Source organism: Quercus robur, chromosome 9, assembly GCF_932294415.1.
Source record: "Quercus robur chromosome 9, dhQueRobu3.1, whole genome shotgun sequence".
In the NCBI taxonomy this organism is placed as follows: domain Eukaryota; kingdom Viridiplantae; phylum Streptophyta; class Magnoliopsida; order Fagales; family Fagaceae; genus Quercus; species Quercus robur.
The window spans coordinates 17,105,841-17,122,071 of NC_065542.1; the positions used below are offsets into that span (position 1 = coordinate 17,105,841).

At 33.7% G+C, this 16,231-nt stretch overlaps 1 protein-coding gene across 1 annotated transcript; it reads left to right on the plus strand.

Annotated features, from left to right (window-relative positions):
• The first annotated feature begins 5,160 nt into the window (after positions 1-5,160).
• LOC126701254 (phosphoglucomutase, chloroplastic) lies at positions 5,161-15,981 on the plus strand. Its single transcript, XM_050399364.1, has 22 exons — positions 5,161-5,702; positions 5,821-5,886; positions 6,426-6,470; positions 6,572-6,664; positions 6,778-6,830; positions 7,823-7,874; positions 7,991-8,059; positions 8,415-8,483; positions 10,220-10,342; positions 10,431-10,483; positions 11,765-11,843; positions 11,930-11,994; positions 12,077-12,144; positions 12,298-12,416; positions 12,499-12,573; positions 12,667-12,782; positions 14,322-14,463; positions 14,599-14,680; positions 14,792-14,838; positions 14,949-15,026; positions 15,111-15,216; positions 15,293-15,981. Exons 1-22 carry the CDS (start codon positions 5,478-5,480, stop codon positions 15,358-15,360), a joined length of 1,893 nt encoding a protein of 630 aa, XP_050255321.1. The 5' UTR covers positions 5,161-5,477; the 3' UTR covers positions 15,361-15,981.
• Positions 15,982-16,231: the final 250 nt, after the last annotated feature.

The window sequence follows — 16,231 nt, forward strand, 5'->3', positions numbered from 1 at the left end:
TTAAGTGTCCTTACACAATTTTTTTTTTAATAAAAAAAATGTGTTACCTTTTGTTTTGTTTAATAGGGACATAATTGTAAATTTCATCCCAACAGTTTTCCATCTCTCTACTTTTCCATCCTCCCAACGAACATACATATAAAAGAATACTAAATATGTTCTATCTTCCCACTTTTCTATTCTTTCTCCCATTTTCTATCCTCCAAATTTTCTACCCTCTAACCAAACGAACTCTTAATGTTACAAGAAACTGTGTTTAGAATATGAGGAGTTAAGGATACGATGGAAGCGTAGTAAGGACTTTGACTATTATCCTCCAACCAAACGTAGTTCAACATTTTTTTTTTTGCCAACAAATTAGAGCATTCGCATCAGTACTTGTATAATGAAAAAAGTACTGAATTTTAGCTAATAAAGTCCACAATTCACTCACATCAGTCCATGCAAAGTTATATAAAAATATCTTATTTTTCACAATTGTTATATTATTTTAATTTATATTTAATTTTGATAGTGGTTTAAGTAATCAAAATAAGTTATTGTTATTGTTAAATTAAAAAAAAAAAAAAAAAAAGGTTACCTTGAGCGGTTAGGGATACTGGAACTGGTAACTGCTCATGTGGTCGCTTTATGCCTCCATTAAGCAGTCTGTTGGGATGCTGCACACTGTTTTAAATACAAAGCAGTGAATAGCAAACCTAACTTTTTAACCAGTCTCAGAACCTCTTTACTGAAAAAGTAAGTTGCAATACAGCTTTCCTTGCTTATAGCTTATCCGAGACCATAAGGAGTTTACTGTTGTTTATGATATATTATTATATGATTAGATTTGATATGGTATATGTGTACTTATTTATTGAAGCATTGATACAAATACAAATTCATTTTAATTGTTTCATTTTAAGTCATGTTTAATGTTTTTTTTTTTTTTTTCATTTTTTTTAGGATGGTACTAGCAGAGATGAAGAGGACAACTCAAACAATAACATGGAGGTTGAAAACAACTTGGAGGGTGACTTAGAGGAAGACTAATATAGATCTTGTCATAATTCTAGTTGTTTAAGTTTAAAATAAGGTTTAATTTTAGGATTTCTTTGTATATTTTATATTTTAAGGTTTGAATAATCCTTTGCAAATAAATTTTAGTGACGTCATTATTTGTCTCGTCGTTAATTTGAAATTTGCAAATAACTAATTGCGAGGGTATAAAGATCCTCACAAATAGTTATTAACGATGACTGCTTCCCTTTATTAAAAATAAGTTGCGAGGGGTTAAAAGCTCTCACAAATAAATTTTAGCGATGCCATTATTTGTCACTAAAAAGTATGTCGTCAATTTGGAATTCGCAAATAACTAATTGCGATGGTATAAAGGTCCTCATAAATAGTTGTTAACGACGACTTTTTTCCTTTGCTAAAAATAAGTCGTTGACTTTTTTCGTCGTTTGGTAATATATTCGTGAGGGCGAATTTGTTCAGTAACGACGGTGGATTGCTCTCGCAAATTATTTATTTGCAAAGGTATGGTCGCAAAATATCTTTTAGCAATAAGAGCAAATACGACGGCCTTCGAGAGCCATATGCCCTCGCTAATAACCTTTTGTGACGATATTTGAATTTTTGCGAGGGTAATTTACCCTCGCTAGTAGACTCTTTTCTTGTAGTGACAATAACTGTGTAATTTCATGGTTTTAAAAATCGAAATGGTCAAAGAACTGAAAAAGAATTGGTTACCAGTTTTTCTCAGTTTTCGACTAGTTTTTTGTCCATTTTTCTAGTTTTAATGGTTGTTATGTGTGAAAAAAAAGAAACAATTAAACCGGTCAATAACCATGGTCAAAGAACTAAAATGTGAATAGTGGTTGTTGTGTATGAAGAAAGGGAAATAATTAAAAAAATCAAGAAGAATTGACATTTTAATAAAATTTAGTGTAAATAAATAATTTAATATGATGTGTTTTGAAAAGTGAATGTGTAAAATACAAAAAGTAGGTTCTTAATTATGTTAAAATAGACATAAATTTTTTCATAAGCTAACGTGAATGCTCACTGTAAAATTGTAACTTTATCTTTTCACAAAAAAAAAGAAAAACAAAAAAACAAAAAAAACAAAATTAAATTGTAACTTTAAAATTCATTAGGGGAAAAATATTGGTAATATTCAATGCCCACAATTGGTATCCAATTTGTTTTCAGCTCCCCAACAGCTTCATTGGGGTTGTTTTGGTCGAAAATTACAGTGAATACGATACACTTCGAGTTAGGCCTTGTATGTGCTGGGCTTACACGTGTGTCACTCATGGGCTCATGGATATTGCAAGTGCTCCACGCCTACTTTGCAAAAATTTTCTTAAACCCATGAATGAGTAAAAAAAAAAAAAAAAAAAAAAAAAAAGCCCTTTTTCAGTGGGTTTTCTATATGGGCTTGAGCCACGTTAAGGTCATTTCAACTTGGGTCACCTGTGTTGGGCCTATTTAAAATGGGCTTTAACAAATCTTTTTATGATTATTAGGTAGGTATACTTGTATAAATATTTTTCGTCTTGAAATATTCATACCTTTTGGCAACCAAAGAATAACTTTCTTGATTGGTGGTAGTTGTTTTTTTCATTGCATTGCTAAAGACTAAAGTGATTTAATGGAATAAAGATGATTTTTAATATTTTAAACATAACAATAGAATGTGATTCGAGCTAATAAAAACTCATTTACATGAATAATAAAATAACAATATAAACCAATAATATTTAATTATGATTTTGTCAACTCTAAACCTCGTCCGTGAACAACATCAACCACCACTAAACAATATGAATTACAACCACTCACAAATCAAACCTACAACTTTCGCAAACAACACTAACAATTTCATAAACACAAACATAAACAAAACCTCTCACAAACCTCACACAAACTCACAAAAACTCACAATCTCAAAGAATCAATACACCCATAGCTCTCTCACACTCTCATAAAAATTAAACTCACTAACTCACACAATTGGGTATCTTTCAACCCAAAAAAATAGTAGCATACCACTGCTCATACAATATGACTATTTTAGCTAGAGCCCTATCAAAGACTAAGGTCAGCAAACCCTTCACAATGATATCTATTTATAAAACTCTAATTATATTTTTAATTGAGAAAGAATACCTAATTATTCCTTTAATAAGGAAAACACTTTCCTTCTATACTAAGGAAAATCATTTTCCTACACACTCAATGCATTTGTCTGTGACCTTAGAATCTAATGTGCTAGTTCCAGCAGAGCACTATTTTAAAAATTTTTTTTATTCTAAAAAACTTTGTTTATTATTATGTTTTTATAATGTTATCAGGGAAGAGGCTGGCTCTGTTGCAGTTGTTTAATTATTTTTGCTGCAGTTTTGTTTTATACTACTATTTATTTTAAAAAAAAAGGAATACTATATTAGGCCTAATGAAAATATAGGAGAGGGAGAGACGTAAGAAGTAACAATCAGAATTAATGATGCTGCCTATTTTGGGCCAGTGGCCCAGTTGTGACCACTTGGGCCAGGCCATAGATTAGACCAGACCATGGCCAGTTCTTACTAGCTGACATCTCTAGCTGTGACTTGTGGACTATACTGCTACTACATTATTACTACCCCCAATTAGAGATTTCTATGTACTGATGTAAATCGAGATTAATATACTACAAATAGAAACTCAATCATAAGATTCATATCTAGCCTCATCACATGGCCTTGCGTGTGCAATGAAGCTTTTTTTTTTTTTTTTTTTTTTTTTTTTTTTTTAAGGTTTAATATTATATTTCATTCATTTTTTTTACACTGAAAATTTGTGCTGAATTTGAGTTGATTGAATGCCTAAAAATTTTTCTATTCAAAATAAAAGAGAATATAAAAAAAGCAAGAAAAAATAGAGTGTGTCTGTTTAAATTTAAAAAAGATAAGATATGAGAAGGAAAATATGGTTCCTCTATTTAAATTTCAAAAATGATAAAAAATAAGGAGATTGTAAAGAGAGGTGCTACGTCCACAACATTTTTACAACAAATTATAAATGGTTAGTTGTTATTGGTTCAAATTTGAACCTAACATTAAGATTACTTTTTTGCTCTAATAATAACAACTAGTAAGAACCTATCACTTAGGATTTGTTGTGAAAATGTTATGAAAATATTGTGGACATATCATCTTCCAAATTGTAAATTTATGAGAATGTGGGTTTAGTGGAAGATTTTAAATTGTGAATTTTTATTTTATTTGTCGCTTTTAACTAAGAAGCTATAAAATGGGTTCCAGTTAGCTTAACTGGTAAAATCTCTGATGGTTGAATAAGAAATCTGGGGTTCAATCCCCGTCTACACTAAAAACCGATTGGTGTCTTAGCCTGATGATTAAGAGCTATTATCAGGAGTGGATGTCATATATTGAAACTCTCTAATATATCCAAGACTTAGAATCCATGGCTTAAACGGCTTGAAAATCAGCTTGAAAACACCTTAAATAATAGTTTAAATATAGATATAAAAAAAACTTATCTAATTTAACCATATAAATAAATATGACTTCCTTTCTAATTTTTACTAGCATTATACGATAATGGCAATGGTATTATAGGTTTTCCTATGTTACATTTGGAGCACCAAAAAAAAAAAAAAAATTTTCTATTAAAATATTTCACTCATTATATTTATCAAAAGATTCAAAATTAAAATAAAACTAGTCAATCACTTGTGCAATGTACGAAATTTTTTAACATAATATAATTTTTCCCTCATTTATTTATTTTTAAAATAAAATCGACTTCTTAATCAAAAAAAAAAAAAAAAAAATCGACTTATTGTTCGGTAAGCTTAGCTCACTTTAGATATAGGTATTAAAAAAACACACAACACACATAGATACAAGGGATGTGCCCCTGTGGTGTGTGACCGTGACGTATACGGAGGATAATTTATCTAGACATTTTTTGTTTTTGAGGTTTTCCTAAGAAAAAAAATTCAAACTTTAAAGTAACAAAAATACTATAAAACATGGATATAGGAATTCGAAATTGGAATAAAAACAAAAGAAAAAGAAAAGAAAAGAAAAGAGAATTGGAAATTGGAATATACTTTCTCTTTGGGGAAGTGGGAAAAGTAGTTCACAACTTCACAATTCTCACATGACATGATAACATGGTATTGGGTCTTGATACGTCATAAGAGTTCCAAAAGTACATGTGGCAGCCATGGATTTCCTCTGAACTGTTAAACTACACTAAAAGTACATGTGGCAGCCATTGATTTCCTCTGAACTGTTAAACTACACTAAAACTCAACTACCACTTCACTCTCCTGCTACATCAATCAACAACAACTACAATCACAAACACTTCTCAGCATTTGAGTAAGCAACTTTTTCTTTGAAAATTTTAATAAAGATCTTCTCTTTGCATTCTCAAACTCAAGCTTAACACACTCTGAAATCTCAAAAAGAAAAGGAATGGCTCACTCGGTGGGACTAAACCTGCTCTATTCCCCCACAGCCTCAAGACCCAGATCATCATCATCATCATCATTAGCATCAAATGCAATCACTCTCTTTTCTCCAATCCCATCTCTTTCACTCCTCTCTTCCCCACCTTCTCCAAAACTCTCTCTCAGAACCTCACACTTTCCCTCCATCAAAGCCTTTTCCACTACCATTGCTGAGCCCGAAGGCATCAAGGTCTCTCTCTCTCTTTCTCTATCTATCTATATGTTTTTCTATTTGCATTTTGGCTTTTGGGGTTTTGTTTAACACTTCGGGTTTCCTTATTTGTGTGTGTGTGTGTGAGTTTTTGCAGATTAATTCAATAGTAACGAAGCCGATCGAAGGGCAGAAGACTGGAACCAGTGGACTCCGGAAGAAGGTTTTCTCTTATTGTTCTTTCTATTAGTGTTAACTTGTTTGAATCATAGAATTATGATTTACTTCTCCGTTGTCTAATACTTAAGCTTTTGTGAGGATTGATAATTTTTCATGGTATCAGAGCAAATGATCATAAGTGTTCATGAATTTGAACTTGTCTCCACTCTTACCTCATATTTAAAAAGTTAAAATTGTCGAGTGTTAGGGGTTGGGAATCTGGGCTCACATGTAATGAGTACTGTTATAATTATGGTTAAAATGATTAGATTCACTCTTTCCTAATAGCTTAAACTTTTGGGATTTGTGGTTGGTGGTTTTCGAAGTACTTGTAGGTTTGTTTGGCAAGAAAATAGAGGAAACATGAAATGGAAATCTGGGGTTTTATGATATTTCATTTCTGGTTTATAACATGTGAAGTATTTCATTCAAGTAACTGCAAGATTGAATTTTTACATCCCTTTCTTTTACCTGCAAGTTCTTGGCAATCAAAAAGAGCCTGATGGGTGTCCTGTGTATTCTGTTTGATTGTTTGTTTTGTAGGTGAAAGTTTTTACGCAAGAAAATTACCTTGCCAATTGGATCCAGGTTTTGATTTATTTATTTTTTAAAATTTCTCTCAGAATATTGAAGTTATCGGTGTTTAGTGCATTACGGTTTCAATATGAATCAGAATTTCGTGTATGTAGGCATTGTTTAATTCATTGCCAGCAGAGGATTACAAGAATGGGTTGTTGGTGTTAGGAGGTGATGGGCGTTATTTTAATCGAGAAGCTGCACAGGTTTTTATTTTTAATTTTTTTATCTGTACTTGCTCGATGCAACATTTTAAGTTGATCTTATCTGTCTCCAATTGTATAACGAATTTGTATGGCTGTTTGAATTTAAAATGCAGATAATTATTAAAATAGCTGCAGGGAATGGTGTTGGGAAAATTTTGGTTGGCAAGTAAGTTTCTTAATTGGCATCTATTTGAGTTATTATAATCTTCATGGCAATTGATGTTAAGTTGTTAACCAAGTTCTATTACAGTGTAATATATAATGTGCTTATGTATGTTCTTCTCCCACCTGTTTGAATGAATATATCTGTTTCTACCTGTGTCCTTCATCTGGTTGGAAACTTACAGATAAGTCTACCTATACAGTGATATGTAAGATGCTAATTGTTGTAATAGTTTGTTCAAATGAAAATTTTTCTTGCCAATGTCCTTCATAGACCTAAATGAGTGACACTTACAGCAGATTCCACCATTAATTATGTATGGAATGACTAGATGAACAATTGTTGTATGCGCTCTCTTGCTATGCCATTTTATTGTTTTGAGCTGTCTTTGATTGTATTGCTTTCTATGGTTCTTCTGGTAACATTTGGACACACAAACTCAGATATAGCTAAATATAAGTATTCGATGCAGTAAAACTTGTATGGTTAGGGTTGGCTCTCTTGTTTTAGTCTTTGAGACTTTATATGTCTGAAAATTCATTTATTCAGATAAAACATTATTAAGAGATATGTCATCATGAGTTAAAAAAATTGGAAGTCAACTTTCAAAACACGTGTCTCTTGTTAATGATTTCATTTTTATGCTAATTCTGTTTTTCCAGTAATTTAGATTATGGGAGTATCTGTTCAGTCACAGAGCAGTCCAATAGAATATTCTTTATTTTCCAATTCCCCCCCCCCCCCCCCCCAAATTTTTATTTTATTTTATAAAACAACTATTTAGAGATTTTTGTGTTCCATTTTGATACTATAGAACATCTTCTTAATCAATTGGTCTGGTAGCTAAATGCATTGAGAGTCTATTCACCACTAATATCCTGTTCAAGTTGTATTCATATATAATGGTGTTATGAAGGTGCAAAGCTATTTTTTCTGCAATTTATGACTTTGATGGCTTTTGTCATAGAGAATAAGCATAAATTGTGTCAATGCAGGGAAGGTGTTTTGTCAACACCAGCGGTTTCTGCTGTGATCCGCAAGAGAAAGGCAAGCTTGTGCTACTTTTGATCAATGGTTCAGTATCTTGACATAGCATGTCAAATTCTAACTCATTTGCCTTTTGCTCCTTCGGGTGGGATGCAATTAAACAATCACTTTCACAGGCCAATGGTGGATTTATAATGAGTGCAAGTCATAATCCTGGTGGGCCTGAATATGATTGGGGTATCAAGGTGAGTTTTTAATCTTACAAGTCCAGTATGTATAATGCAATCAAACCTAATGGTCTTTATGACCACGGTTCTTGGAATTGTCCATATTCAATCTTTTGCACCCAATCAAATATTGGTTTCTTTGAATTCCTTTCAAATTAAGGTTTACACTTCTCCCTAATGTTACTGTATTTTATTGAGAAAAGGATTTGCTTATATTAGTTTGGAAGTTTCTTAATTCAGTATGAATCGTATTATCTTCAAGCATGGTGTTCTTCAATAAGATAATTGTTGCATAACCTGAGAATTTGCTATTGTTTCTAATAGCACCATTCAATGTATCCAACTCAAAATGCCATTACTGTTCTCTTTCCAGTTCAATTACAACAGTGGTCAGCCTGCACCTGAATCCATCACTGACAAGATTTATGGAAACACTCTCTCTGTAAGTATCTGGATCTATCTTTTTGCTTGCTAATTTTTCTGTGCTGCTGTTTATCTTCCTTTATACTGTTAATTGCTTGTTGCTTTCACTTCTTGTTTTAAGATGATTCTTTTTTGTTCTCTTTGATTGATAGATAAATCCTATTAAAGGAGGAAAAAAATAACCCAAGGGGGACCAAGGGCAAGGGAGAAAAAAGAAGAAGTAAAACATGTAAAGAATCTAGACATTGAGGTCCATCTCAAATGGTGCTTCCTCTCCTTGTAAGAATAAGGTGGTGGGTGAGGTCGTGAGTTCAAAACCCACTATATGTATGTAAAAAATCTATATTGTCCATGAAAGGAGGAGAAAGACCTGCAAACTTGCAAATGGGGACTGTGACAGGTTATCCTTAACTTCTAAAGTAGTCCTTCCCACCCAATTGAAAGTGTGGTGAACTGCAAGGGAGTAGCCTTCCAAGCTATTATATTACCTTTTTGAACAAAACTGCCATGCTAGCCAGAGAGTGTCCTAAAACAGAATAAGGATGCACTTAGAACACCCAAAAGAGGGAATACATGATATACCAAAGCACTCAAGTAACAGAGCAATGTAACAAGAAAGGATTAGCAGACTGCCAATTTGATCTATATTACTGTTTTAAATCATTTTTTAATGTTACAAATGTGAATGATGTTTTTAAAGAGACAAACCGGCTTGAAAAATGTTGTTAATTCTCTTTAAAAATGTCTTTCAATGGATGGAAGGACTAAAATGACATGTTATGATCCTAGTGTCCCACATGGATTAAGTGTAAGCTTAACTATGTGTTTATAAGCTCTTGAGCACCCTCTCCTTGCAAGCCAGTTTTCAAGGGTGAGTTCTACCCATGAGTTCCTAATATTTGGTATCAGAGTCAACCACCACCCCTAGTAATCGGGTGTAACTCATTGAGTATGGGATCAAATGAGTTGCAGCTTTGTGGTCGAATTCCAGAGGGGGTGACTTAGAGGCTAGATTAAAATAAGTGATAGGTGAGTGCAATATACCTAGAGAAAGGTTGAAAAGAGAGGTGCGGAACGTCAATGTTGTTAGAGTGAGCCATTGTGGATGTTAGCTGCAGAACGTGGTAGTATGTTATGAACCTAGTGTCTTACATGGATTGAAAAGAGAGGTGCGGAACTCACCCTTGAAAGGTAAGGGCTAGCATCAGGTCAATGTCGTTAGAGTGAGCCATTGTGGATGTTAGCTGCGGAACGTGGTAGTATGTTATGAACCTAGTGTCTTACATGGATTAAGTGTAAGCTTAACCATGCTTTTATAAAGTCTTGGGCACCCTTCCCTTGTAAGCCGGTTTTCAAGGGTGAGTTCTACTCATGGGTTCCTAACATGACATTGTTGTCAAAGTTCATGGACTAAAATGACAAAATTTAAACTTAGACTAAATGATAATTCACAAAACTTATAGGGTGTAAATTGCATTTTCCCAAACATTTCTCTAAATTGTTTTGTTCACAACATGCTTCATTACTTTGTCTATTATGTTAGTTACTTTACTGGGTCATTGTTCATCCTTGTCTTTGAAAATGATTTCTCTTTTAATATCTGAGAGAAAAAGTACACTTTTGGTGTGAAAAATTTTGAGCTGCAACTTAATATTTTCAACTGTCCCGTTTGATTTAAAGCAGTCTAAGTGTTTTACACCTGATTCATTTTCTATTTTATTTGCATATTGTTTCAATTTTGTAAGTGTAATGCAGATCAGTGAAATAAAGGTGGCAGACATTCCTGATGTTGACCTATCTCATCTTGGAGTTACTGAGTTCAGGAACTTCAGTGTTGAAGTAGTTGACCCAGTTTCTGACTATTTGGAGCTACTGGAGGTATGGAACAAAGGATATGCATCTTTGGAATTTTGAGATGGAAATTCATATGAGTTACAGATAAGTAATTTTATGGGCTTTTGTGCAGAGTGTATTTGATTTCGAGCTTATCAAAAGTCTTTTGTCTCGATCAGATTTCAGGTATCATATGCCCTCTATCTAACAGGTTTATTCTGTTAATTGCATTGGGTGGTTCTTAGTCATCCTTTATTCTGTGTCTATTCATTTATCTCGTGTTGGTGGTTGTTATTTCTCTTAATGTGGCTCTGAAAGATAATGACATTCCTTGATCCTTACTTTGTGCAATCTGCTACATGAATCCTGTTTTGTTAGACTGCTGGCGACACCCATATTTACAGTTAGGTTTAGTCATCATTGTGTCTTTTATTGCTTCCTCAACCCAAAACTTAAAGCTATTCACTCGACCAACCGGTAACAGAGAAATAGAGTTTAAGGTACCGCGAAATCTTGAACATAAATCTGTGGAATGACCTTCAACAAAATTTTGCAACCAAGCTTTCAGCATCTTCATACTCTTCGTTTTTCTATTCCATTGAACTTGTCATCTTTTGGATTTCTTTTAATCCTTTTGTTAACACCTGTAGATGGCATCTGTTGATTTGCATTAAGGGCCAGTAATTTTGCTGAAGTTGGATTTCTTTGAATCACTTTGAAAAACTGTTAAGTTCAAGTCTCGTATTAATCCCAAGGTATCTGAAACCATATATGCATGGAAATAGTCACATTGACTTCACAATTCTTACTACCCTTAACCTGTTTTTTTACTCGTGGATTACAACTATTTAAAGAATTAAGTAATTGATATACTAACATTAAAACTTCATAAGCTGCATTCTTAGCGACAACCCATATCAGTCTTTTTTAATTCTAATCAAAAGTTTTCTAGTAGTTCTAAACTAGGGATACTTTTTGAAAATTTGCATACATATCATGCTTTTTAGAGGCACAGAGGTGTTCACTTCACAGTATAACCTTGGTACTGATATCTATGTACTTTTTTGTAATACTTGTATTTTTAGTATCATGATCTTACTAAAATTCATGCATTAAATGTTTTCTCAAATTGCATTTACTTCAAAATTCTTGACCCTGCCCTGCTTGTGCCCAAACCCCCTGGGTTCTTCTCCCCTAAAAATATTCACTACTGTTAGTATATCAGCACTAAGGTAGTTTATTTAGGTAGGTTTATGAATTTGTATAAATACACTTTTTAGCTTGAACTCTTTCTTTGTGGTTTATGCATCTCCCTTTCCTATATAGAAAGATGTACTTATGATTTCTTATTTATTTATGGGCAATGACCAAACCTTGAGTTTATGATCATGGTTGGGCCTTCAATTTCCAATATACAAATCATTTAGATTTCGTGGTTTTGAACCATTTGATATTATGACTTTCTAGGTTTATATTTGATGCCATGCATGCCGTTACTGGTGCTTATGCAAAACCCATCTTTGTGGACAAGCTAGGAGCCAGTCTGGTATGTTGTGAACATAAAATATCCTAAAGCAATTATAGTCTAGTATTGTTGGAGTCCTGATGTTAGATGTTTGGTATTTCATGTAGGATTCAATTTCAAATGGAGTGCCTTTGGAGGATTTTGGGCATGGTCATCCTGATCCCAATCTTACGTAAGAGTGAAATAGTTTGTTTGATAGTTGCTGATTGTCATTATCTTGGAGCGTTGCTATTTTTGACTTTCATGTTAAACAGATACGCCAAGGATTTGGTCAACACAATGTATGGTGAAAATGGACCTGATTTTGGTGCTGCAAGTGATGGTACTGTAGATTACTACAAGAGGCAGAATTTGTGTTTAATGGTTCTATAATACTAAATGGTCACTAATTTCTTGTGCACATGCACGCACATTTTTAATATTCTTATTAGTATTCTTATTATGTTGAATGACCGTTTACCTTTATCATCAATAGGAGATGGTGATAGAAATATGATTTTGGGTAGAGGTTTTTTTGTTACTCCTTCGGATTCTGTCGCAATTATTGCTGCCAATGCACAAGAAGCCATTCCATATTTCCGTAGTGGCATTAAGGTAAAAAACTCTCTCTGGATTTTCTTTATCAATATTTTAGTTGTTGAACAAAAAGAAATGACTCATATTTCAAATTTAATAGGGTTTAGCTCGATCTATGCCAACAAGTGGTGCTCTTGATCGCGTGGCTGAAAAATTGAAGCTTCCCTTCTTTGAGGTTTTGCTCTCTTTGAACTATTGTATTACTTAAAGAATGGGCTTATATCTAGAGATAGATCTCTCCTGATGAACAATGGATCTTCTCTTTCAGGTCCCCACTGGTTGGAAATTCTTTGGAAATCTTATGGATGCTGGGAAGTTGTCCATTTGTGGGGAAGAGAGTTTTGGAACAGGTTCTGATCACATTCGTGAGAAGGATGGCATATGGTAATTGTCTGCATTTTTACTGTAGGGTAAAAATTTAGTTCTACATGTTCTCTGTCTTTACTAGGGTTTCTCTTGATCTTATTACACTAAAAAAATGCTATAATTGGCTACAGGACTTCAACTAGTTGAATTCATTTTGTGATGATCTATTGTCTCACTGCCTTATTGCATGCTTTCTTTGGCCTTGCTCTTTTCATCTTAGCTTCTACAGCTTGAATCAAATCACTTCCCCATGCTAGGGCATTTTTTTAATTTTTTTCCATGTAACTTTTGAAAATAACATCAACTTCTCTCCTTCCTCGCCTCAATTTGTGCCTACTTTTGGTGTTGTATGACACAAAATCCTTAATTTGTGATTTTTAATGTTGCCACTCATCTATTTGAACATCTTTATTTTTTATTATGCTCATTCTTTGAACATATACATTTTTAAATTGCTCAACCTTCTATACCAAAAAGCTTGAGTAGCCGTACAAGGAGAATCACAAGCCTTATTCAAGGTTGAAATTGCTTAATAGGGCTCCAAATGAGCTGACCCATTCTGACTATCTGGCTGTTTGAACTCAGATCACCTGAAAATTTTTATTTTTCAAGCTCAGCTCAAGTAATCTATTCTCGAGCCACAATATACCTGTTGAAACTCAGGATGCTGCTTTAGCTGTCTGAGTGTAGTTGTAAGATTAACTGTTACATGTGGCTTGAACTCGATTTCGTTTTAGTAAGTAAGCAGGCCATTCAAGGGGTTCATCAATGGCTCTGCTTGGTTGCGCCCCTAGTTCTATACTTAAATTAAATAATACCCAATTCCTGGATCTTGTTGGTCACAAGAGATCCTGCTATAGAGCTTGGTTGAGATCAATCAGGAACAGACAGTATAATGGTTATGCTGCTCAAACACTTGTTACCAAGGACTAGCTAGAAGCCTTATCAGATTCCTATATTAGTTGCAGTTCTGGATGAGGAGGGTGTATTATTGCGAGGAAAAAGGGTTAAGGAGAGAGAGGTTAGATGTGGCCATTCTGATACTAAGAACTGCATATACTTCTCTTGGGTGTATGGCCATGCAAGACTTGAAAGAGCAATGTGCCATTCCCAAATGGTTGACTTTATATTTTCATCAAGTAAATGTTGGTATGAATTTGATGGTGTAGTATGTGGCAATATTTAATTTCGCGCCGGCTCAAAATAGATTTGATGCATCACCTGAATTTGATTTTGTGGTTGAATCAATGACACTGGATCTTATAAAATGGCACTGTGGTTTTTTGGTTAACTATTATACTTTTTTATCAATAATAGTGTAGCAAATCAGTATTTGGCCATAGATTTACTCTCAAAAATTTGGTTTCCTTGCATTACCTTTTCAATTAGTTGGGCCAATGAAAAACCTGACTTTAATTATAATGCTTAGTGCAAGTTTTTGTAGTGAATGAGGAGTATGTAATCATTGAAAGAGATATTTCTATCCTGTCTCTATCTCTTAACCAAACGGTCCAAACCATTCCCATGTGAAATGACTTCAACATCTCCAAATGACAGGGCTGTCTTAGCATGGCTTTCAATTATAGCATACCAAAACAAAGACAAGAAACCAGGGGAGAAGTTGGTTTCTGTCTCCGACGTTGTGAAGGAATATTGGGCAACATATGGAAGGAATTTCTTTTCTAGATATGACTATGAAGTAAGTTTCATAACCAGTTTTGGAAAAATAAAAAATAAAAATTGCACAATGTTGTTACTCCAATTTGAGTTTTGGGTTTTGAAATCATTGTCTTGTGAGAGATGGATTCATTGATTAATGTAACTCCTTTTCCAGGAATGTGAATCTGAAGGTGCCAATAAAATGATAGGATATCTTAGAGATTTAGTCTCTAAGAGCAAGGCAGGTGAAAAGTATGGTAAGTTCGTACCTAAAATTTGTTCATGCAATCACCACTTCTCATCAATGTTTGGATGCTACTTTAAAATAAATAAATAATGTTTGGATGCTGAAAAATATCCTTGTACAGGAAGCTATATCCTCCAATTTGCTGATGATTTTACTTATACAGATCCTGTAAGTTTCAACATCAGACATGTTTATTGCCTATCCTTACTTGTGACTCAAGCAATTGAACCCTGTACCGTCCTTTCTTGACAGTTTAACTCACTAATTTTATTGGGCAGGTCGATGGGAGCATGGTGTCAAAGCAAGGTGTTCGGTTTGTTTTCACAGATGGATCAAGGATCATATTTCGTTTATCAGTATGTGCCAACCTCTGTGTGTCTATAACTAATAGTCTTGGGGATACATCTTTTAAGTGGAAAATAACTTCTTCATGTTTACAGGGAACTGGTTCAGCAGGTGCCACTGTTAGAGTTTACATAGAGCAGTTTGAACCAGATGTATCTAAACATGATGTAGATGCCCAAACGGCCCTAAAACCATTGATAGGTTAGTCCATTGTCATCATCATTTTTATAAACTGAATTAATATAAACTACTAAATGTTTGTTTCTTCATGCTTTAGATTTGGCACTATCTGTATCAAAGTTGAAGGACTTCACAGGAAGAGAAAAGCCTACTGTCATCACCTAAAGCACGATCCACGATAAATCTCATGAATAATGTATCGAGTGTTATCTTAAGTTATGCCAGAGGCAAGTTGACCAGTCCATCTTTTTCCTCTCTTGAGTTGTCATGCACATTCCCCCCTTCAGTTTTGGTTGTGCAATAGGCAACCTGGCTTAGTAGAAAAATAAGCCAGTCCATGTAAATTTTCGAAATATATATGTGGGGAATAATATACTCCTTCTCTGCAAGAAGAGATAATGCTTTACCTATCTTGCTTCAGCACCTATGCAAACTGAACATCACATTCAAAATAAGGAGATGACATGGACCAAAATAACTATGGCAATCCTCTTGCATTGGATCAACCTTATATTTTCATTGGCGGATAGTGCTAATAGGTGACAGGATTATTTATGGTTTATATTAATTAATGCCAAGCTTAGCCAAACTAAGTGATTAGAATATGCATCTCTGTGATAAGCTATGAGTTTTTTCACATTGCCAATTTTGTATCACTCTTCAATTCAAATTAGTAAAAGCAATGTAAAAAACTTGGACTCAATGTCATCACATTGTTTGGAATATTTTCCCCAGCTGTACAAGTCTTGTGGATTCTGATTTATTCTATTTAGATTTATCAGTGAATTGATCATGTACTGAATCTTGGCTGCCCTGGATTCTTGACTTATACAGCAGCCCCAAGTGTTTCATAAATTTTTGAGGAATCAATTTTTTTCAGGGACTGTAATACATATTCTCTAATATTATTCTTTCTTTCTTTCTTTTTCTTTTTTGGTTGAGAAACTTGTTTTATAATACTCCTTGAATCATCAAAATGTTACATATACTTGTCTAAATATTAACATGTGTGTGTGTGTATTACAAGAATATGTAT

What these genes read in the sequence shown, in the direction of transcription:
- LOC126701254 (XM_050399364.1), top strand. Translation starts at nt 5,478, where the DNA reads ATGGCTCACTCGGTGGGACTAAACCTGCTCTATTCCCCCACAGCCTCA. An exon ending in TTGTCTCGATCAGATTTCAG is followed by an intron (nt 10,484 to 11,764) that starts GTATCATATGCC and finishes ATGACTTTCTAG; the next exon opens with GTTTATATTTGATGCCATGC. An exon ending in CATCCTGATCCCAATCTTAC is followed by an intron (nt 11,995 to 12,076) that starts GTAAGAGTGAAA and finishes CATGTTAAACAG; the next exon opens with ATACGCCAAGGATTTGGTCA.